Genomic DNA, 24,224 nt, shown 5'->3' with positions numbered 1-24,224 from the left:
CTAGATTGCCCAGGCGGCTACCCTTGACTGCCACTATACACACAACGTACCTGACCCTTATATTTAAATAGTGGGTCTAACAGTGGGAGATCCTGTGTGGCGTTTCAGGCTTTGGCCTCATGACTAAAAGCCCCCATCACCTGTGGGCCTAACTTCATGGTGAGGGTCTGGTGTATCACATCAGGGTGAGGTCTCCAAGGGTGAGAGCTCTCCATTTGTTCTTGTCCATAAGGTGTTTTTAAATTGTTTGTGTTTATTTGAAGGACAATGTACAGTTATTCGCTCCATCCACAAAATTCTGCGCATCCTTCAGTGGGTTTTTTAAATACTGTCCTTCCTTTCACATTAATGCAGCATTAAAAAAAAAAAATCTCCTTTTTACGCTTACATTATTCATTGCTTCTGGCCTGTAAAGCACACAACTGGCATGCAAGCCCCAACACACCCGTTATGTTCTCTGTCTTACACCCCATCACCACCGAGTGAGTGTAGCAGTCTGGCCAATACTGTCAGTGCAACGAGATGGGTTTTGAAGGATGGGGTGGCATACTGATGATGGAAGGGCACAAGCTTTTAAAAAAATGTGCCCTAGCCTGGCCATATGAGCCCAGAACAATTAGTGTGTCTACCTGTCAGTCATTTAGGCTATCAGTGTGAGTCACACATTCAATTCTCCTGTGCCTTATCATTGTGGAAACTAGAGAATTAGTAAGTCATGATGGGCGAATACAGTCATCAAACATAGGGTGCATTTTACCGTAAAGTATTGTTGTAATTGCAAAATTGTAATTGTTTTCCTAATACCAGGTTTATAATAGATTATTTTACTTTTTAGCTTTACACATTGTTTCAAAAACTTAAAAAATGGCTTTATTGGGGCGGTATAGCTCGGTTGGTAGAGCGGCCGTGCCGGCAACTTGAGGGTTGCAGGTTCGATCCCCGCTTCCGCCATCCTAGTCACTGCCGTTGTGTCCTTGGGCAAGACACTTTACCCACCTGCTCCCAGTGCCACCCACACTGGTTTAATTGTAACTTAGATATTGGGTTTCACTATGTAAAGCACTTTGAGTCAGTCGAGGAAAAAGCGCTATATAAATATAATTCACTTCACTTATTTGCTATGGGTAAAAAAAATACATAAGTTTTAAATCCACTCAGAGCTGCAGCTATCGATTATTTCAGTAATCGAGTACTCTATTGACTATTTTGTAATTGAGTAATCGGATAAAATTAACAAACTTTATAGCCTCATCCGCACTTTAGGGACAATAATTGAAATACATTATTTAACATCAACTTTGACATTTCACTTTAAACATCCATCCATCCATCCATCCATCCATTTTTCTACCGCTTATTCCCTTTTGGGGTCACGGGGGGCGCTGGCGCCTATCTCAGCTACGATCGAGTGGAAGGCGGGGTGCACCCTGGACAAGTCGCCACCTCATCGCAGGGCCAACAAAGATGGACAGACAACATTCACACTCACATTCACACATTCTTTGTAATTGGTCCGTGGCACATTATAACAATACAAATAAACAAAAACCTAGAGAATAAACAACCAACATGGAAGAAACAGAGCAAAAACATGTAATGTAACAAGAAAGGTTAAATAATAGAGGAAGTGTCCAAAGTGTGGGCCAAGGGCCATTTGTGGCATACACTCTTTTTTTTCAGTGGCACCACAGTATAAAGTGTCAGTTACGAAAAATTGGGAAAAAAAGGAGAAAAAAAAGGCATAAGTATTGACAGCGAAGAGCCATTTGTGACCCACAACTCCTTTTCGCTGGCCCTTGTCATAGCCTAAAGTTACATTTGAAATGAAAAAGAAAAAAAAAACATCAAAAATGAGGAAGAAAGAATAAAATGTTGAAATGTAAATGTGGGCGAGTCCAAAGTGCAAACTAAGGCCATTTCTGGCATGCAATTCTGTTTTTTGAATAGTTTTCAGCACTTCCTAACTACCTGCGATGTGTGCAATAATACAAATAAATAAATTAATAAAATATATGAAATAAGTTATATAAAACTATCTCTGCATATTTTAATTTCCGGGCACTCGATGCTGTCCGGATTTTTGCAAATGTTTATTAGTTACAGTTCATTAAGTGATTAGTAAAAGTAACAAAATATAAATTAAAGCTTTTTTTTCCCACTGGAATGACCTGCAATCGATTTAATTGATTACAGTAATTGTTGCAGCTCAATTTAATTTGCAAGTGGTAGACAGTAGAGGTGCGGCACTCTTTCATCCATGATCCCGCACCCCTGGTGCAGGAAATGGATGACAAAGTTGTCAGTACAGAAAAAGCAGAAGAAGCCAAGATAAAGGTCATGCATCCCAATCTTGGAGCTAGACCGGGAGGTTCAGATTTTCTGAGAAAACGACTTCAGAAAGGGCTAAAGTATTTTGATTCTGGCGATTACAACATGGCCAAGGCCAAAATGAAGAATAAACACTTGCCATCAGCCCCAACAGAGAAGGATCAGATCACAGGTGGTCACATCCCGACACCTCAGGACCTGCCTCAGAGAAAGACCTCTATTGCGACAAGCAAACTGGCTGAGAGATGAGTGTTTTTGTAGCTTTATTATAGCTCAGTATAGCTCGTTTGGTAGAGCGGCCGTGCCAGCAACTTGATGGTTCCAGGTTCGTTTCCCGCTTTGGCCATCCTAGTCGATGCCGTTGTGTCCTTGGGCAAGACACTTTACCCACCTGCTCCCAGTGCCACCCACACTGGTTTAAATGGAACTTCGATATTGGGTTTCACTATGTAAAGCGCTTTGAGTCACTAGAGAAAAGCGCTATATAAATATAATTCACTATAGTCACCTGTCAATTCATGATTTTACTTTGGGTCTATTGATCCCATAAACAAGCCTCTCCAACCAATGTACATTGTCAAATAAAAAAAAGACCTAAGACCTTGCTTTAATTTCAGAAATTTGGACATGGCCTGTAACCTGTACTAAAGTGTCTTGTATATGGCCATACCATTAATAAATAATAATGATGAAATAATCAAAATAACGATAAAAAACACAGACACAACGACATTAAAGGCCTACTGAAACCCACTACTACCCACCACGCAGTCTGATAGTTTATATATCAATGATGAAATATTATCATTACAACACATGCCAATACGGCCTTTTTAGTTTACTAAATTGCAATTTTAAAGTTCCCGCTAAGTGTCGTGTTGAAAACGTCGCGGTATGATGACTCGTATGATGACTCGTGCGTTTGACGTCTCGGGTTGTAGCGGACATTATTTTCCAGCCCGATCCAAGCAATAAGTAGTCTACTTTAATCGCATAATTAAACAGTATTCTGGACATCTGTGTTGCTGAATCTTTTGCAATTTGTTCAATTAATAATGGAGAAGTCAAAGTAGAAAGATGGAGGTGGGAAGCTTTTAGCCTTTAGCCACACAAACACAGTCGGTGTTTCCTTGTTTAAATTCCCGAAGATGAAGCTTTACTATGGATCAGAGCGGTCAAGCGAACATGGATCCCGGCCAAATGTCAACCGGCAGTTTTTTGTGAGAAAATTGTGGTAATAAGTCAGCTCTTACCGGAGACATCAGCGGAGTTTCTGTCTTGCTGCAGCTGCGTGACTTCCCTCAGAGACTCTGGGTCAACACACCCGTGGCCATATTACTTCGACTTTACGGTACTTTATAATCTCACTAAAATACGAGCAACACAATAGGCAGATAAGGGATTTTCCAGAATTATCCTAGTAAATGTGTCTCACAACATCTGAATCGCTCTCACTGCCCTCGCCTTTTTTATTATTATTATTTTTAATCTTTTATGCATTTTTATTTTTTTTCTAGTCTTTCACTCTAAATTTCCTCATCCACAAATATTTCATCCTCGCTCAAATTAATGGGGAAATTGTCACTTTCTCGTTCAAAATAGCTCTAGCTGCTGCTGGCTATGATTGTAAACAATATGAGGATGTGAGGAGTCCTACAACCCGTGACGTCACGCGCACATCGTCTGCTACTTCCGGTAAAGGCAAGGCTTTTTTATTAGTGACCAAAAGTTGCGAACTTTATCGTCGATGTTCTCTTACAGCAAAAATATGGCAATATCGCAAAATGATCAAGTATGACACATAGAATGGACCTGCTATCCCCGTTAAATAAGAAAATCTCATTTCAGTAGGCTTTTAATCCACATCAACAAATATAAATCGAAAGTTGTATCTCGAATGCGACCCTGTCATTAAGTGGGGACTTTTAATGTTTGTATCTTAGAACAAAAATCAGAATCATATTAATAAACAAGATAGAGCAAACGAAAAAGTGCCTGCTGCTTAAAATATGTTAATGTATTGATTGTTGCTATTTTACTCCATTTTAAAAATGCAGGATCAGCTCAACCCCGACAGAAAGGACAAATCAATGATTCCAAAAGCTTTTTCAGGATATTATAGATTCCTAGAGCTTTATGCTTGGTTTAACTGCATAATGTATGTGTTTACTTCAGCAGGGAGATGCTGACAGGACAAAGACTCTGTCAGTCCAAGTCCCACCAGGACACCGTGCTGGCTGCCCTCAACCAGCAGAGGAAGGACGGCCTTCTGTGTGACGTCACGCTGGTGGCAGGGGACCAAAAGTTCCACGCCCACAAAGCCATCTTGGCAGCATGCAGCGATTACTTCCGTGTAAGTTTTGGACCTGATTATATAGAGTTGAATTAACACACAGTTTTCCAAGTGTAGTCAATTAAAACAACTCTTGGTGACCAGTAAATTGGGCTGAACGGGGTAAGAGTTGTCAATCCTCGTGAGCATGTTTATCTTTTTTGGGCCCATGCTTACTCAGTAGCTTTTCATCTGATTGGTTTACTGTTGGTCTATGGCTCAACACAGTTAAAAAGATAAAGGTTGTTATTTGGTTGGCAAGTATGGTTTTGTCCCATTGGATATTTGCGTTTTGCATGGTGGGGCACAAAAAATTGTCCACTGCAGAGGATGCTGGTTTTCAAGTGGATGAAGGGAATCGAGGAGGGCTATTCAGCTACATTTTTCAAAGGACCACATTTCCACAAAGCTAAGGACCGGAGGAGGCGGACTTTTCCCTTCGCTATTATTACTATTGTAAAGCGAACATTTGTTTTTGATTTAAGAAAAGATAGGATACCACTTTCTTTTGTCATTGCATATAAAAAGTACAACAAAATTACATTTTCAGTACAGACCTGTTCAAGATCAGACATACATTGTACAGCAGGGGTGTCAAACTCAAATACAGAGTGGGCCAAAATTTTAAACTGAACAAAGCCGCGGGCCAAGGTTGAACAAATTAACCTTTTAATAGGGACCCAAACAAGTTTTGCATTGAATATTGAACAAGCGAGACTTATATAACTTTATAGTGACACGCAAAATCGAGTTTCAAATAATACTAATAATTTGAGAGTAGCAATGGCATATCAAATCAAATTTAAATAGAAATTGAATGCCTCTTTTCTATTTGCAGCCTTCTCAGGTAAATATCAAAATAAACTTTTCCCACAGGCTAATAATACATTTGTATATTGTAGCGTCCAGGAAGAGGTAGTGCTGCAAGGGGTTTTGTGTATTTGTTCTGTTGTGTTTATGTTGTGTTACAGTGCGGATGTTCTCCCGAAATGTGCTTGTCATTCTCGTTTAGTGTTGGTTCACAGTGTGGCGCATATTTGTAACAGTCTTAAAGTTGTTTATACGGCCACCCTCAGTGTGACCTGTATGGCTGTTGACCAAGCTTGCATTGCATTAGCTTGTGTGTGTTTGTGTGTAAAAGCCACATATATCATGTGACTAGGCCGGCATGCTGTTTCTACGTAGGACGAAAGGTTTTAGAGGAAGCTTGAGGCAGTGCCTTTAAGGCACGCCCCCAAAATTGTTGTCCAGGTGGGAATCGGGAGAAATTTGGTAGAATGGTTGCCCCCTGGTGATTTTCGGGAGGGGCACTGAAATTTGGGAGTCTCCTTGGAAAATTGGGGGCGAGGGTTAGCAAGTATGAGTATTAGCGGTGAATGCGGTGTTACAGCTACACCGTCGCTGTATAATACCGGTGGGCCAGCTCTAAGGTAATTTGATATTGCCTCAAGGGCCAAATGAAAATACACGGCGGGCCAGAGTTTGACACCCATGTTGTACAGGGTAACAAAACAGGAACGCTGATAGGTTGCTGTTAGGGCGGCGCCCTGTAAAAGATGTGAAAAAGATAGATGCGGGGAGAGGAGGATAATTGGTAAAAAAAAGTTGATCCCAGACAAAGCTCCTATGGGGCGGGGCTCCGTTTGGTGCAAGTAAAGAAAAAATGATAGCCACGATAAGCACATATCCACATATTACGAAAAAGAAACCATTAGACTTGCAACAGGACAGGGAGGGGGCATCCTTTCATCCGTTGTACCTCGATGGTTAAGCGGTGGCAGTCAATGGTCAATGGTGTGTGTTATGTCTGCAGGCCTGTAGTCGCTCTGCAGGCACGGTGAACAGAGTTGAACTCCGCAAGTATTGTTGGAAGAGGGACAGATTCAGAGCGGCTATCAATGGGCTTTCCTCGTTGGGATGTTTACGGCACAGCCTGGCCAAGGCCATTTGAGAAAGTCAAATTGTAGTTAAGAATTTTTGTTTTCCAGGTGAGCAGACACATTCCAATGGTTTGTCTGATCTTTATCCATTCTGGTTACCAAGTTGATCAATCAGAGAATTTCAAAAAGCCTCTCCCTGATGTTATCCAGTTTGCGATTGATCGCCACAGTCTGTGTGCCCACAGCTGTACCTATACTGTCCTTGTCTTCCGAGTTTGTTGATAATTTGTTGCTACACCAAAGCAATGTGCAGTCCAATCAGCAGATGCCCTGTGATCACATTTCTATTTCTTTCGTCAGAGTTACACATGTCACAAAAAACATAGCCCTGTTACAGTATATAAAATACAAGTGTCCACTGCAGTGGAAGCTTTAATTCAGGAAATTACAATCTCAATGCAAGGATTTGCAGCTGTGTTTACACTGGTCCAAGTTGCTCTATACAGCAGGAGGGAGCTCACTGAAATTTTTGACGCTAAGCCTTTTGCCAATGGGTCATTTTATTGTTAAAATCCATGACCGTCCTAATTCTCTGAAAATAAAGACCCTGCATATCACAGCCTTTACAGATGTTGCGCTAAAATATTGCTATTGCCTCCACTGCTGACTATTGTTGGTAATGTATGTCCATAAACACTGACAAAGACCAAATAAATAATACTATTTTTTAAATAATGATGTATTGTGTAGGATACAGTATTAATTTTAATTTCCATTTATAGTTTCTGAAATATTCTAATTGATGGCCACTGCTTTAGAGCCTTACATAATATCTTACTCCCTCAAAATGTGCATGACTAATTGGAGCCTAGTGCATCACTTTGCTCATACTTTATTGTCTAACCAAATTAGGATGAATTAGACACACCATATTACTCTGTGTGCGTGCCCCGTTGGACCATGCACCAACAGATGGCTGCAATGAGAATTCTACATGCAACAGAGTAGTAAAAGAGCTGCAACATCTGACACTGGCACCACACAAACAATGACCAAACCTACCTTTAAAATTAATGTCAGTCCTATTTTGTTCTTTGTGTATAACCTCAGAAGACGGTATCAAGAGTCTACCACCCATAACTCTTCTTCCTTTTATAGAAATGGGCTTCAGCTAATCTGATTTTTCAGACTGTCAATTTGCAGCTACTTTAAAGTCTTTCCAAAAATACTGCGCTTACTACGTTAACCCCATGAGCAGACACACAAAACTGGTAAAGCAGGTCAACAGCTACAGCACGAAAGTACAAAACCTACCATTTAGATCAGGGGTGCCCACACTTTTTCTGCAGGCGAGCTACTTTTCAATTGACCAACTCGAGGGGATCTACCTCATTTATATATATCATTTATATTTATTTATTTATGAAAGAGACATTTTTGTAAACAAGTTAAATGTGTTTAATGATAATACAAGCATGTGTAACACATATAGATGTCTTTCTTTCACAAAGACAAGAATATAAGTTGGTGTATTACCTGATTCTGATGACTTGCATTGATTGGAATCAGACAGTAATGATGATAACGCCCGCATTTTCAAATGGAGGAGAAAAAAGTTGTCCTTTCTGTACAATACCACATGAAAGTGGTTGGTTTTTGGCATCTAATTCATCCAGCTTCCATACACTTTACAAGAAAAACATTGGCGGCAAATTCCGTAGCTTGCTTGATTGACATTCACGGCACCCGAGGGTCTTGTGAGATGACGCTGGCTGCTGCCAGTTCATTATTATGAAAAAATGACAGAGAGGAAGGCGAGAAACACTTTTTATTTCAACAGACTTTCGCGCCGTCCCTTCCGTCAAAAGTCTAAAGGCCGACTGCACATTTCCTATTTTCACAATAAAAGCCCTGCTTCATGCTGCCTGCGCTAACAAAATAAGGGTCTCTGAGGGATCGCTTGTGCACGCCAGTTTTCCGAGACTCTGTATTTAGTTAGCGCAGGCAGCATGAAGCAGGGCTTTTATTGTGAAGATAGGAAATGTGCAGTCGGCCTTTAGAGTTTTGACGGAAGGTACGGCGTGAGAGTCTGTTGAAATAAAAAGTGTTTCTCGCCTTCTTCTCGGTCATATTTTAATAATAAAGATCTTGCAGCAGCCAGCGTCATCTCACAAGACCCTCCGGTACCGTGAATGTCATTTAAGTGACGTCTTGGTGAAGATTGATGATCACTAATTTTTAGGTCTATTCTTTTAAAAGCCTGGCTCGAGATCGACTGACACACCCCCCGCGGTCGACTGGTAGCTCGCGATCGACGTAATGGGCACCCTTGGTTTGGATTGACCTGTGCTGAATTTGCTTGTATGACCATACAATTCTTCAATTCCTCGAAGAGCTCATACCCCTCTGGCTGAGGGCTTTACTTGATGTCCAAATAAGTATGTCGGCCTCGCTGTAACGTCACGACGTAGCCAGACTGCCAAATCCAGCAAACAGAGGCAATCAAAACTACATGCAAGCTCATGACATCTTCAAAACAGGTAAAGGCGGTCAACAACTACAGCATGAAAGTACAAATCCCACCGTTTAGATCAGGGGTCGGGAACCTTTTTGGCTGAGAGAGCCAAGAAGCCAAATATTTTAAAATGTATTTCCATAAGAGCCATTTAATATTTTTCTTACACTGAACACAACTAATCACGTGCATTTTTAAGTAAAACCAACAATTCTAGAGTATAATAAGTCTGTTATTCTCTGTAATAACATTGTTATTCTGAAGCTAACTGTGGAGGGGGTGTGGCCCGCGGGCCCGCAGTGGAGCGGGGTGTGCCAGGACCGGCCTTGAAATCAGCGACAGGTGCGTAGATGGCCCACCTGGGCCTTGTTATCTAATCACCTGTCGCTATGTAATAAGCAGGAGCCAGGAGGAGAGACAGGGTTGGGGCTGGAGCCAGAGTGTGAGCGAGAACAAAAGAGAAAAAGACAATTGCTGGAAAGCAACTGAGAGACTTATTGAAAAATAAAACAATATTTTAACCCTGAAACAGGCTCTCATGTCAGTGCTTGGTGGTCAGAAGAACCCCCAGGAGGGCAAGCCCCACACTAATCAATAATAAATAAATAACTTTTTACCATTAACGCAACTTTTTGAACAGGTGCGGTAGAAAACGGATGGATGCATTAAAATGCACGAGAATGTTTTATATTTTGAACGTTATTTTTAACACTGTGATTACTAGCGGAATTATTCATTACTTAGCGTGTTAAGCAGTGTCAACTCAGATTTATCTGAGAGCCAGATGCAGACATCAAAAGAGCCACATCTGGCTCTAGAGCCATAGGTTCCCTACCCCTGGTTTGGATTGACCTGTGCTGAATTTGCTTGTATGACCATACAATTCTTCAATTCCTCGAAGAGCTCATACCCCTCTGACTGAGGGCTTTACTTGATGTCCAAATAAGTATGTCGGCCTCGCTGTAACGTCACGACGTAGCCAGACTGCCAAATCCAGCAAACAAAGGCAATCAAAACTACCTGCAAGCTCATGCCAAAAAGCATGAATCTTATGATTTAAAACTCTAGCATTTTAAAAAAAAATCCAACATTGTAACAACATTTTTAAGTCAAAAAAGACTAAAATCATAATATGTCTACTGTAAGTGGTACACCATCCCCACTAATGCCTCCCTTTGCTGGGGTCGCAGTGGTACACTTGGGTATGCTTGTGGAGGATGGAGCAAAACACTTATGTACTTTCTTTAGTCGTCATAATGGGATTTATTGAATGGGAAGCAACCACGAAGCTGCATTTGAAAATGATTATGGATTATTACGAAATGAGGATTCTTTTTTAGAAGCACTGTGGCTGCACTTTACCGTATCACGTTTGATTTCTTGAATCCATTGGCAAAATACATTTACCGCTGATGATGTTGTTGCCATGACCCTGCCGGTTCTTCCCATCCCTCTAGTTTCTTTAGTGAAATTGGGACAAACGCTTTGACTGGTATCAGCTGTCGGACAGATGAGATGGACTGCACAAGAAAAACGCACCAATGAGATGTGCTTTATAGACACAGAGAAGATTAGGAAATCAAAACTAATCCCTCTTGAAAACGAAAGGCAGATTAAATTTGTCAAAGTTGCCCTAGGATTACTTCTCCTGTGTAAGTGAAGGTTATTTTTACCTCTCCTTGCAGAAAGCCCTCTTCCTCTTCCATTTACTTTTTAAATGCTGTTATTCTACTATGCGAGCCAGTGTAATGTTCGAAACTTGGATTATTACAATAACCGACGACAGTAAGCGACAAAATCTCCATGTCTTCACGATGTTATCTTTGGTTGGTCATCCGACTCTACTGGGTTCAGTTTAATTTACAGAGGGTTTAAACAGTGACCATGCTTTCCATTTCCCTCACCCTCTGTCTGTCATCCTGAGTCAACTCCTCCAACACGTACAATAAACGTAGGAGTGACTCGAAAACATGAATGCATTATCCGAGTCAGCAGACGTGAGTGATTGTAATGAAATACCTGACCAAGCGTGAGTTATTTTAATGCGTCACCCGCCTCTTCCAATGTCGTCACATTACTAAGATGTTTGGACATTAAATCAGTCACACCAGCATGTATTTCTCTACCCTCACACACATACACACTCCCTTGAGTTGGGACACAAATCTCATTAAAAGCTATTATTGTCCTAGTGAAACATTACCTGTGACAGTGCAACAGGACTCTCTTATGTAACCACTTAATGAAGATGTAATGGATTTTTTTTTTTTTTTGTTAAATGTTGTTGTACTCTGTAATAACGCTGATATTAGTATCAGAGCTTAGGTTTGTAAAACACCTGGAAACAAGAGAAACTAAACAAAACACTTCTTCAATGCCCTTAGTTTTTTTGGCCCTGGAACAATGAGGTTGCCTGGCAACAAGCAGATAGTTCATAATGTCATTTCGGGTTTTTTTTTGGCGTGTGCGAGTCAAACAAGATGTAATGATGTGTTGAAAGCAAACGTTTCTAAGTGACTTATGACCTATGCAATTAATTTTTTGGGCTAAATAAGGTCCTCCACATGTAACACTTTTAGCTATGATATAATGCACTTTAACATCTGCAATCTATGGCCAATTAGTCCTCATTAGTATGTACTGATGTGGGGACGATGTGGCGCGGTTGGGAGAGTGGCCGTGCCAGCAACCTGAGGGTTCATGGTTCAATCCCCATCTTCTACCAACCTCGTCGCATCTGTTGTGTCCTTGAGCAAAACACTTCACCCTTGCTCCTGATGGGTCGGGGTTATGGCCTTGCATGGCAGCTCCTGCCATCAGTGGGGGAATGTGTGTGTGAAAGGGTGAATGTGGAAATAGTGTCAAAGTGCTTTGAGTACTTTGAAGGTAGAAAAGCGCTATACAAGTATAACCCATTTATCATTTATTTACCCAGTGCCCCAATGGGAGACAGGCATTTTTTTCCCCCACATCTCCCTGATTTAAAATACAAATTGAGAACTTCATAATATATATATATATATATATATATATATATATATATATATACATTGGGGCTGTGAATCTTTGGGTGTCCCACGATTCGATTCAATATCGATTCTTGGGGTCACGATTCGATAATATATCGATTTTTTTCGATTCGATTCTTGATTCAAAAACGATTTTTTTCCCGATTTAAAAGGATTCCGTATTCATTCAATACATAGGATTTCAGCAGGATCTACCCCAGTCTGCTGACATGCAAGCAGAGTAGTAGATTTTTGTAAAAAGCTTTTATCATTTTAAAGGACAATGTTTTATCAACTGATTGCAATAATGTAAATTTGTTTTAACTATTAAACAAACCAAAAATATGACTTATTTTATCTTTGTGAAAATATTGGACACAGTGTGTTGTCAAGCTTATGAGATGCGATGCAAGTGTAAGCCACTGTGACCCATCCATCCATCCATTTTCTATCGCTTATTCCCTTTCGGGGTCGCTGGCGCCTATCTCAGCTACAATCGGGCGGAAGGCAGGGTACACCCTGGACAAGTCGCTACCCCACTGTGACACTTTTTGAAAATTTTTATAAATGTCTAATGATAATGTCAATGAGGGATTTTTAATCACTGCTATGCTGAAATTACAACTAATATTGATACTGTTGTTGATAATATTAATTTTTGTTTCACTACTTTTGGCTTGTTCTGTGTCGTGTTTGTGTCTTTATTGCAGTTCTGAGTGTTGCTGGGTCAGGTTTGGTTTTGGAATTGGATTGCATTGTTATGGTATTGCTGTGTAGTGGTTTGTTGGATTGATTAAAAAAAGATAATAAATGAAAAAAAAAATATATATATATATTTTTTAAATAAAAAAAATGATTCTTTTAAAAATTTGAATTGATTCTGAATCGCACAACATAAACGATTTTTCCCCACACCCCTAATATATATATATATATATATATATACATATATATATTTGTGTGTGTGTGTAAAACACTATATATTTGCTACCACCAGTATTTTTCCTATTAACAGCTGTTTATCAAAATTGATTATTACAATGAGCATCTGCAACAATTTAATGGGTACCTGTGATGATTTATCTAGTGGCTTATATTATATAAGATGTGTTTTGTGTAAATTTTGCGTTAGTATTGCTCCACAGTCACTTTTATAACCTGTTTATGAGTCCATCTGCAAGTTGTCCCTTTCTGGAGGCGTTCCTAGATTGCAAATGAAACCCTCTCCAAAAGTATAACCGTTTTTCAGTATTTTCAGTATTTTGTATATGTACACAGTTTAAATATATATCTAGAAGTGGTCACTGTTTTTTTCTTTTTTTTTTTTGGTTGGAAATAAACTTCTACATTATATAGATTCACCCGTTCACAGCATCAGTGCGCACTCTCCGATCAATTCTTTCAGCAACATTTAAGTCACTGCGTGTCGCAGTTATTTTGTGCATACCACGATTAGATGAAATTAATACTTTGTCTTACTTTTTCTGATTTTCTTTACAGCCAGAGGAGCTCCTAACCATCTTACTTAAGTCCAAATAAGTATGTCTACCTCACTGTGACGTCACGACATAGACAGACAGCAAAACCCCGCGAACAGAGGCTTCCAAAACTGTGTGCAAGCCCACACCAGTATGCATGAACCTAATAATTTAATACAAGTATCCAACATTGTATCAACGTTTATAAGTCAGAAAAAACGAAATTTATCCTAGGTTCCCTTTAAAAAAGTCTACTGTAAGTGCACAGCCATCCCACTAATGGTTGCCTTTGCTGGGGTCGCAGTGGTATGCTTGTAGAGGTTGGAGCAAAACACACTTATGTAATTTCGTTAGTTGTCATGATGGCATTAATTGAATGGGAAGCAACCACCAAGCTGCATGATTATGGATTATTGGGAAAGGAGGATTGTTGTTTAGAAGCACTGTCACTGCACTTAAAGGGGAACATTATCACAATTTCAAAAGGGTTAAAAACACTAAAAATCAGTTCCCAGTGGCTTGTTGTATTTTTTGAAGTTTTTTTCAAAATTTTACCGGTCTCGGAATATCCCTAAATAAAGCTTTAAAGTGCCTTATTTTCGGCTCTCTGCGAAGACACTGGCCATTTCCCTGTGACGTCACACAGTGCTGCCAATGTAAACAAACAATGGGAATACCACAGCAAGATATAGTGACATTAGCTCGGATTCAAACTCGGATTTCAGCGACTTAAGCGATTCAACAGATTACGCATGTATTGAAACAGATGGTTGGAGTATGAAAGTATTGAAGAAGAAACTGAAGCTATTGAGCGAATAGCTATTGACGCTATTCATAGCCATAGCATGGCCGAATAGCTGCGTTAGCATCGGCGGTAAAATGTGCGGACCAAACGATCAGGACTTTGGCATCTTGTGACACTGGAGCAACTTAAATCCGTCGATTGGTAAGTGTTTGTTTCGCATTAAATGTGGGTGGAAGGAAACGTAATATAGTTGCAAATGCATCTACAGGTTATCCATACATCTCTGTTTCATGTCTGCTTTAGCACCGCCGGTAAATAGCGTGTTAGCATCGATTAGCGTAGCATGTTAGCATCGATTAGCTGGCAGTCAACATCAACAAAACTCAACTTTCTGATTTCGTTGACTATCGTTGCAAATGCATCTGCAGGTTATCCATACATCTCTGGGCCATGTCTGCCTTAGCATCGCCGGTCAAATGTGAAGACAATCTGGCACATTCAATGGGGGTCTGGCGGCAGACACTTTCGCATCTTCGGGCCAGTGGTGCAACTTGAATCCCTCCCTGTTAGTGTTGTTACACCCTCCGACAACACACCGACGAGGCATGATGTCTCCAAGGTTCCAAAAAATAGTCAAAAAAACGGAAAATAACAGAGCTGAGACCCGGTGTTTGTAATGTGTTGAAAATGAAAATGGTGGGTGTGTTATTTCGGCGACGTCACATTCTGACATCATCGCCTCCGGCGCGATAAACAGAAAGGCGTTTAATTCGCCAGAATTCACCCATTTAGAGTTCGGAAATCGGTTAAAAAAATAGATGGTCTTTTTTCTGCACCATCAAGGTATATATTGACGCTTACATAGGTCTGGTGATGATGTTCCCCTTTAAGCGTATCATGTTCATATTCTTGATGTTAATTTCAAAACAGGTTACAGGTCACAAAAGGTGCATGTGCAGAAATTAAATGGCCTAAAAATCTTATTTTTAAGAATGCATTATTTGAAAAATATTGTTATATTTGTTTATTTTTTTCAATTCTTCAAATTCTTATGATTTCACGTTTCGGCATTTTTAACAGGAGTGGTGGATTTTCTTACAAATCCACCACATGATAGCGCTGTTATTAAATCCCAAAGTTTGACCCAATAAATCAGATTAATTTAACAAAAGCACCTTAAAATCTTTTACTAACTTTTAGAGGTATTTTTTTTATGTAGATTACTGCATCCCTTTGCCCAAATGCAACTACCATATCATAACGGCCATACAAACTAACTAACCAACAAATTTAATATATTTGAAACCAATAATAAATTGACATTTTGGGGCTTAGCAGAGATAATATTTTCATGTCAGACACAGTGTCCAAAATGACTACTTTGACTTTCATGGCACTCTTATGTGGTAATAAAGTAGTGGTTTCCAAAACGTCATCTCTCCGTATGATTCACTGCCATTCTACACAATTGCAGGAAAAAAATACACCACTTTGAATTTAAATTTAAATATTAAATCTAGGGCTTCACGGTGGCAGAGGGGTTAGTGCGTCTGCCTCACAATACGAAGGTCCTGCAGTCCTGGGTTCAAATCCAGGCTCGGGATCTTTCTGTGTGGAGTTTGCATGTTCTCCCCGTGAATGCGTGGGTTCCCTCCGGGTACTCCGGCTTCCTCCCACTTCCAAAGACATGCACCTGGGGATAGGTTGATTGGTAACACTAAATTGGCCCTAGTGTGTGAATGTGAGTGTGAATGTTGTCTGTCTATCTGTGTTGGCCCTGCGATGAGGTGGCGACTTGTCCAGGGTGTAACCCGCCTTCCGCCCGATTGTAGCTGAGATAGGCGCCAGCGCCCCCCGCGACCCCGAAAGGGAATAAGCGGTAGAAAATGGATGGATGGATGGATATTAAATCTAAATGTCAGATTGGGATCATCAGAGAGACAAAATAATGAACGTTTCGGCATTTTTAACAGGCGTATCCAACATTGTAACATTTATAAGTGAGAAAAGCCAAAGTAATCATAGATAGCCTTTAAAACAATTTCTAAGTTAAGTTTATCGACTGACTTTATAACAATTGAACTTAACTACTCAAGTCAGTGGGATTCTCAAAACGGATTAAAAAAAATGCAAATGATTGACTGGGATCTGTTTGGAACTTCTCCACAGTTACATTTTTCAAACCCAAAACCAAAAATATAAAAAGAACACCACCGGTTAGTGGTTTAGCAATACACACTTGTTTTAAAACAGTCTATATTTTTCACATACACTTTCTGAATACAATTTTTGCCGATGTGTTTTCTGCTGCCACTCACCCTGTCTTGTCAACACGTACACGCAGAGAGCGCGAACACACATACAAAAACAGTATAAGAAAAGCAACAAACAATTTGCATTAATGTTGTTCTTATAATACACTACACATTCAGTGTTAGTTAACTAACTATCCAAATCGCCATCATTAGCTAACAACACCCAAAGCGAAAGCGCGGGCATATGTTGCGTGCGTACTAGTTACGTCATTACGTACGAGAAAGTTAGCGCCCTCTAGGCATCTGTGTAAATGTTGCAAACAGCCCCTTAAAGGGGAACATTATCACCAGACCTATGTAAGAGTCAATATATACCTTGATGGTGCAGAAAAAAGACCATCTATTTTTTTAACCGATTTCCGAACTCTAAATGGGTGAATTTTGGCGAATTAAACGCCTTTCTGTTTATCGCGCTGGAGGCGATGACGTCAGAATGTGACGTCGCCGAGGTAACACACCCACCATTTTCATTTTCAACACATTACAAACACCGGGTCTCAGCTCTGTTATTTTCCGTTTTTTTGACTATTTTTTGGAACCTTGGAGACATCATGCCTCGACGGTGTGTTGTCGGAGGGTGTAACAACTCTAACAGGGAGGGATTCAAGTTGCACCACTGGCCCGAAGATGCGAAAGTGTCTGCCAACAGACCCCCGTTGAATGTGCCAGAGTGTCTTCACATTTTACCGGCGATGCTAAGGCAGACATGGCCCAGAGATGTATGGATAACCTGCAGATGCATTTGAAACGATAGTCAACGAAATCACAAAGGTGACTCTTGTTGATTTTTACTGGCAGCTAATCGATGCTAACATGCTACGCTAATCGATGCTAACATGCTATTTACCGGCGGTGCTAAAGCAGACATGGCACAGAGATGTATGGATAACCTACAGATGCATTTGCAACTATATTCCTTCCACCCACATTAATGCGAAAAAAACACTTACCAATCGACGGATTTAAGTTGCTCCAGTGTCAAAAGATGCGAAAGTCCTGATCGTTTGGTCCGCACATTTTACCGGCGATGCTAACGCAGCTATTCGGCCATGCTATGGCTATGAAAAGCGTCAAAAGCTATTCGCTCAATAGCTTCAGTTTCTTCTTCAATACTTTCATACTCCAACCATCTGTTTCAATACATGCGTAATCTGTTGAATCGCTTAAATCGCTGAAATCCGAGTTTGAATCCGAGCTAATGTCGCTATATCTTGCTGTGGTATTCCCATTGTTTGTTTATATTGGCAGCACTGTGTGACGTCACAGGGAAATGGCCAGTGTCTTCGCAGAGAGCCGAAAATAAGGCACTTTAAAGCTTTATTTATGGATATTTCGAGACCGGTAAAATTTTGAAAAAAAATTCAAAAAATACAACAAGCCACTGGGAACTGATTTTTATTGTTTTTAACCCTTTTGAAATTGTGATAATGTTCCCCTTTAAACACAATAACATTCGAAACACTGTAAATATTAGTCACTTGTCAGCTTTTATCACTTTAATCATTATTCTAGTTTCCTACCGTATTCACGGTAAACCCAAGAATTATGTATGATTATTTGTTTTGTCTGGTCCATTTATTCCAGTTTTGGTTCTGGCACCCTTATGAGCTGCACTGGTAGGTGGACTGATATCCTGTTCTTATAGCAGGGGTAGGGAACCTATGGTTCTAGAGCCAGATGTGGCTCTTTTGATGACTGCATCTGGCTCTCGGATAAATCTGAGCTGACGTTGCTTAAAACGATAAGTAATGAATAATTCCACTTGTAATCACAGTGTTAAAAATAATGTTAAAAACATAGAACATTCTCATGCATTTTTAGTCCATCCGTTTTCTACCGCACCTGTTCAAGAAGTTATTTATTTATTATTGGTTAGTATGGGGCTTGCCCTCCTAGGGGTTCTTCGGACCACCAAGCACCGACATGAGAGCCTGTTTCAGGGTTTCAATATTGTTTTATTCTTCAATAAGTCTCTCAGTTGCTTTCCAGCAATTGTATTTCCAGCCCCAACCCCGTCTCTCCTTCTGGCTGCTGCTTATAACAGAGCGACAGGTGATTAGATAACAAGGCCTAGGTGGGCCATCTACGCACCTTTCGCTGATTTTGAAGCCGGTCCTGGCACACCCCAGTTCGCTGCAGGCCACACCCCCTCCACAGTTAGCTTTAGAATAATGGCATAATGGCAAGATGGCGGCGCCCGGACGGGCTGCGACACTGCGGTGCTCTTGCTAAAGATGGAACATTTGGCGGAAATGCCGGACAGTTCTGCAGACTTCATGGCTGGCTCGCATCGTGGTCACTCCGTGATCACGTACGACCGCCAGACACTTCTGGATATGGACACATCGGGCCGTTTTGGACTGATAGACGCGGGCGTGCTAAACATGCTAACTAGCATGGGGATACATCGGCGGCTACATCCAGCGGCCTGTGAAGCAGCGGAGTCTAGTAGCAGCGGGGGCCGTCTACGGAGCAGACGCCAGCGGTGTGTTCGGAAACGCGGATGTCGAGCGGGGCTAAAAACAAAGCAGAAGGCTAATCCCCACAGAACACCACTTCCCTCCACCCTGAAGACGGATTTAGATGGAAAATGCGAGACTACTGGTCTGGGTAAGGAGTCAGTTAAATTAGAACAAGTTTTTTCTGCTTTGAGTGTTTCAGAGTTGGACATGTGTGTTACTGAGGTGGCTAACTATGATGCGTGCAGTTTATCAAAGCAACAAACAAACAATCGGAAAATCCCCGTTACTGAGGAGGCTAACCATGATGCGTGCAGTTTATCAAAGCAACAATCAAACAATCGGAACATTCCCGTCGTATCAATTCCTAGATATGGTCGCAATTATACTGAATGCACTGGGCATAATAAACACAACATTATGAATATTGCTACTACGGATAATTTGATCAAAAATTCCCTAAAACAGCCCACTACCTATAATATAGGTTTTTTAAACATAAGATCATTGTCTCCCAAAACGTTGTTAGTTAATGATATTATCAGAGACAACAATCTTAACGTCATCGGTCTCAGTGAAACCTGGCTTAAACCAAACGACTTTTTTGCGCTAAATGAGGCATGTCCTCCTAACTTTACACATGCGCATATTGCCCGTCCGCTTAAAAGGGGTGGGGGGGTCGCACTAATATACAACGAAAACTTTAACCCTAGTCCTAACATAAATAATAAATATAAATCGTTTGAGGTGCTTACTATGAGGTCTGTCACACCGCTGCCTCTACACCTGGCTGTTATCTACCGCCCCCCAGGGCCCTGTTCGGACTTTATCAATGAATTCTCAGAGTTCGTTGCTGATCTAGTGACACACGCCGATAATATAATCATAATGGGGGACTTTAATATCCATATGAATACCCCATCGGACCCACCGTGCGTAGCGCTCCAGACTATAATTGATAGCTGTGGTCTCACACAAATAATAAATGAACCCACGCATCGCAACGGTAATACGATAGACTTAGTGCTTGTCAAGGGTATCACCGCTTCCAAAGTTACGATACTCCCGTATACTAAAGTATTGTCCGATCATTACCTTATAAAATTCGAGGTTCAGACGCATGTTCGTCAAACTAATAATAATAATAACTGCTATAGCAGCCGCAACATTAATACGGCCACAACGACAGCTCTTGCTGACCTACTGCCCTCGGTAATGGCACCATTCCCAAAGTATGTGGGCTCTATTGATAACCTCACTAACAACTTTAACGACGCCCTGCGCGAAACCATTGATAACATAGCACCGCTAAAGTTAAAAAAGGCTCCAAAAAAGCGCACCCCGTGGTTTACAGAAGAAACTAGAGCTCAGAAATTATTATGCAGAAAGCTGGAACGCAAATGGCGCACGACTAAACTTGAGGTGCACCATCAAGCATTTAGTGATGGTTTAATAACTTATAAACGCATGCTTACCTTAGCTAAAGCTAATTATTACTCAAATCTCATCCACCGCAATAAAAACGATCCTAAATTTTTGTTTAGTACGGTAGCATCGCTAACCCAACAAGGGACTCCTTCCAGTAGCTCCACCCACTCAGCTGATGACTTTATGCAATTCTTTAGTAAGAAAATTGAAGTCATTAGAAAGGAGATTAAAGACAATGCGTCCCAGCTACAACGGGGTTCTATTAACACTGACACGATTGTATATACGGCGGATACTGCCCTCCAAAATAGTTTCTCTCGTTTTGATGAAATAACATTAGAGGAATTGTTACAACGTGTAAATGGAATAAAACAAACAACATGTTTACTTGACCCTCTTCCAGGGAAACTGATCAAGGAGCTCTTTGTATTATTAGGTCCATCAGTGCTAAATATTATAAACTTATCACTTTCCTCGGGCACTGTTCCCCTAGCATTCAAAAAAGCGGTTATTCATCCTCTTCTTAAAAGACCTAACCTCGATCCTGACCTCATGGTAAACTACCGACCGGTGTCTCACCTTCCCTTTATTTCAAAAATCCTCGAAAAAATTGTTGCGGAGCAGTTAAATGAACACTTAGCGTCTAACAATCTATGTGAAACCTTTCAATCCGGTTTCAGGGCAAATCACTCGACGGAGACAGCCCTCGCAAAAATGACTAATGATCTATTGCTAACGATGGATTCTGATGCGTCATCTATGTTGCTGCTCCTCGATCTTAGCGCTGCTTTCGATACCGTCGATCATAATATTTTATTAGAACGTATCAAAACACGAATTTGTATGTCAGACTTAGCCCTGTCTTGGTTTAACTCTTATCTTACTGATAGGATGCAGTGTGTCTCCCATAACAATGTGACCTCGGACTACGTTAAGGTAACGTGTGGAGTTCCCCAGGGTTCGGTCCTTGGCCCTGCACTCTTCAGCATCTACATGCTGCCGCTAGGTGACATCATACGCAAATACGGTGTTAGCTTTCACTGTTATGCTGATGACACCCAACTCTACATGCCCCTAAAGCTGACCAACACGCCGGATTGTAGTCAGCTGGAGGCGTGTCTTAATGAAATTAAACAATGGATGTCCGCTAACTTTTTGCAACTCAACGCCAAAAAAACGGAAATGCTGATTATCGGTCCTGCTAGACACCGAACTCTATTTAATAATACAACTCTAACATTTGACAACCAAACAATTAAACAAGGCGACACGGTAAAGAATCTGGGTATTATCTTCGACCCAACTCTCTCCTTTGAGGCACACATTAAAAGCGTTACTAAAACGGCCTTCTTTCATCTCCGTAATATCGCTAAAATTCGCTCCATTCTGTCCACTAAAGACGCTGAGATCATTATCCATGCGTTTGTTACGTCTCGCCTCGACTACTGTAACGTATTATTTTCGGGTCTCCCCATGTCTAGCATTAAAAGATTACAGTTGGTACAAAATGCGGCTGCTAGACTTTTGACAAGAACAAGAAAGTTTGATCACATTACGCCTGTACTGGCTCACCTGCACTGGCTTCCTGTGCACTTAAGATGTGACTTTAAGGTTTTACTACTTACGTATAAAATACTACACGGTCTAGCTCCATCCTATCTTGCCGATTGTATTGTACCATATGTCCCGGCAAGAAATCTGCGTTCAAAGGACTCCGGCTTGTTAGTGATTCCCAAAGCCCAAAAAAAGTCTGCGGGCTATAGAGCGTTTTCCGTTCGGGCTCCAGTACTCTGGAATGCCCTCCCGGTAACAGTTCGAGATGCCACCTCAGTAGAAGCATTTAAGTCTCACCTTAAAACTCATTTGTATACTGTAGCCTTTAAATAGACTCCCTTTTTAGACCAGTTGATCTGCTGTTTCTTTTCTTTTTCTTCTATGTCCCACTCTCCCCTGTGGAGGGGGTCCGGTCCGATCCGGTGGCCATGTACTGCTTGCCTGTGTATCGGCTGGGGACATCTCTGCGCTGCTGATCCGCCTCGACATCTCTGCGCTGCTGATCCGCCTCCGCTTGGGATGGTTTCCTGCTGGCTCCGCTGTGAACGGGACTCTCGCTGCTGAGTTGGACCCGCTTTGGACTGGACTCTCGCGACTATGTTGGATCCATTGTGGATTGAACTTTCACAGTATCATGTTAGACCCGCTCGACATCCATTGCTTTCCTCCTCTCTAAGGTTCTCATAATCATTATTGTCACAGACGTCCCACTGGATCATTATTGTCACCGATGTCCCACTGGGTGTGAGTTTTCCTTGCCCTTATGTGGGCCTACCGAGGATGTCGTGGTGGTTTGTGCAGCCCTTTGAGACACTAGTGATTTAGGGCTATATAAGTAAACATTGATTGATTGATTGATTGATAGAATAACAATGTTATTACAAAGAATACGACCTATTATACTCTAGAAATGTTGGTCTTACTTAAAAATACACGTGTTTAGTTGTGTTCAGTGTTAAACAAAAATATTATATGGCTCTTATGGAAATATGTTTTAAAATATTTGACTTTTTGGCTCTCTCAGCCAAAAAGGTTCCCGACCCCTGTCTTATAGCCTGGCCATGGTCAACTCTTAACCAGTGGGGATGGTGTTAATGTGTGCACTGCTGCCCCCTAGCTGGAGGCTTGTGTAATGTCCAAGCATGAATAAAGACCAAACATATCCATCCCTCAATGTGAAGTGAAGTGAATTATATTTATATAGCGCTTTTCTCTAGTGACTCAAAGCGCTTTACATAGTGAAACCCAATATCTAAATTACATTTAAACCAGTGTGGGTGGCACTGGGAGCAGGTGGGTAAAGTGTCTTGCCCAAGGACACAACAGCAGTGACTAGGATGGCAGAAGCGGGAATTGAACCTGCAACCCTCAAGTTGCTAGCACGGCCACTCTACCAACCGAGCTATACCGCCCCACGGTGAAAAGTATTCAAAGTCGGGTTGCGACTCTAGACTATTTTAGTAATTAAATTATGTATTGATTAGTTTGTTCAATTAATCGAGTAATCGGGTAAAAACACACTTCATTGTATTTTCGGGAAAAAAGTTGAAATATATTTATTTCAACTTTTTTCACAAATTTTCTGCTTTCCATAACCTTTGTTTTCTAAATAAATGCACATCATCAACATTGAAATTTTGACATGTGCAAATAAATACACAAAATAACAATCCATCCATCCATCCATCCATCCATCCATCATCTTCCGCTTATCCGAGGTCGGGTCGCGGGGGCAGCAGCCTAAGCAGGGAAGCCCAGACTTCCCTCTCCCCAGCCACTTCGTCTAGCTCTTCCCGGGGGATCCCAAGGCGTTCCCAGGCCAGGCGGGAGACATAGTCTTCCCAACGTGTCCTGGGTCTTCCCCGTGGCTTCCTACTGGTTGGACGTGCCCTAAACACCTCACTAGGGAGGCGTTCGGGTGGCATCCTGACCAGATGCCCGAACCACCTCATCTGGCTCCTCTCCATGTGAAGGAGCAGCGGCTTTACTTTGAGTTCCTCGCGGATGACAGAGCTTCTCACCCTATCTCTAAGGCAGAGCCCCGCCACACGGCGGAGGAAACTCATTTCGTCCGCTTGTAACCGTGATCTTATCCTTTCGGTCATGACCCAAAGCTCATGACTATAGGTGAGGATGGGAACGTAGATCGACCGGTAAATTGAGAGCTTTGCCTTCCGGCTCA

At 41.3% G+C, this 24,224-nt stretch overlaps 2 protein-coding genes across 7 annotated transcripts in view; both read left to right on the top strand.

Annotated features, from left to right (window-relative positions):
- klhl32 (kelch-like family member 32) overlaps window positions 1–24,224 on the top strand; it is a 116,692-nt gene that overhangs the window by 27,338 nt on the left and 65,130 nt on the right. For 4 of the 6 annotated variants that reach the window (XM_061916446.1, XM_061916445.1, XM_061916444.1 and 1 more), the window contains one exon: window positions 4,504–4,681. In XM_061916446.1, coding sequence (XP_061772430.1) covers window positions 4,504–4,681 — 178 coding nt within the window. The remainder of the gene's footprint in view (window positions 1–4,503; window positions 4,682–24,224) is intronic. The other 2 variants (XM_061916447.1, XM_061916448.1) reach the window with 1 other exon arrangement.
- On the top strand, window positions 2,189–2,790 carry LOC133561462 (cAMP-regulated phosphoprotein 19-like). The gene has a single exon (XM_061914751.1). It carries the CDS (start codon window positions 2,284–2,286, stop codon window positions 2,575–2,577), a length of 294 nt encoding a protein of 97 aa, XP_061770735.1. The 5' UTR covers window positions 2,189–2,283; the 3' UTR covers window positions 2,578–2,790.

This window comes from Nerophis ophidion, linkage group LG11, assembly GCF_033978795.1.
Source record: "Nerophis ophidion isolate RoL-2023_Sa linkage group LG11, RoL_Noph_v1.0, whole genome shotgun sequence".
Classification (NCBI taxonomy): Eukaryota; Metazoa; Chordata; class Actinopteri; order Syngnathiformes; family Syngnathidae; genus Nerophis; species Nerophis ophidion.
This window is presented reverse-complemented; position numbering and strand designations above follow the sequence as displayed.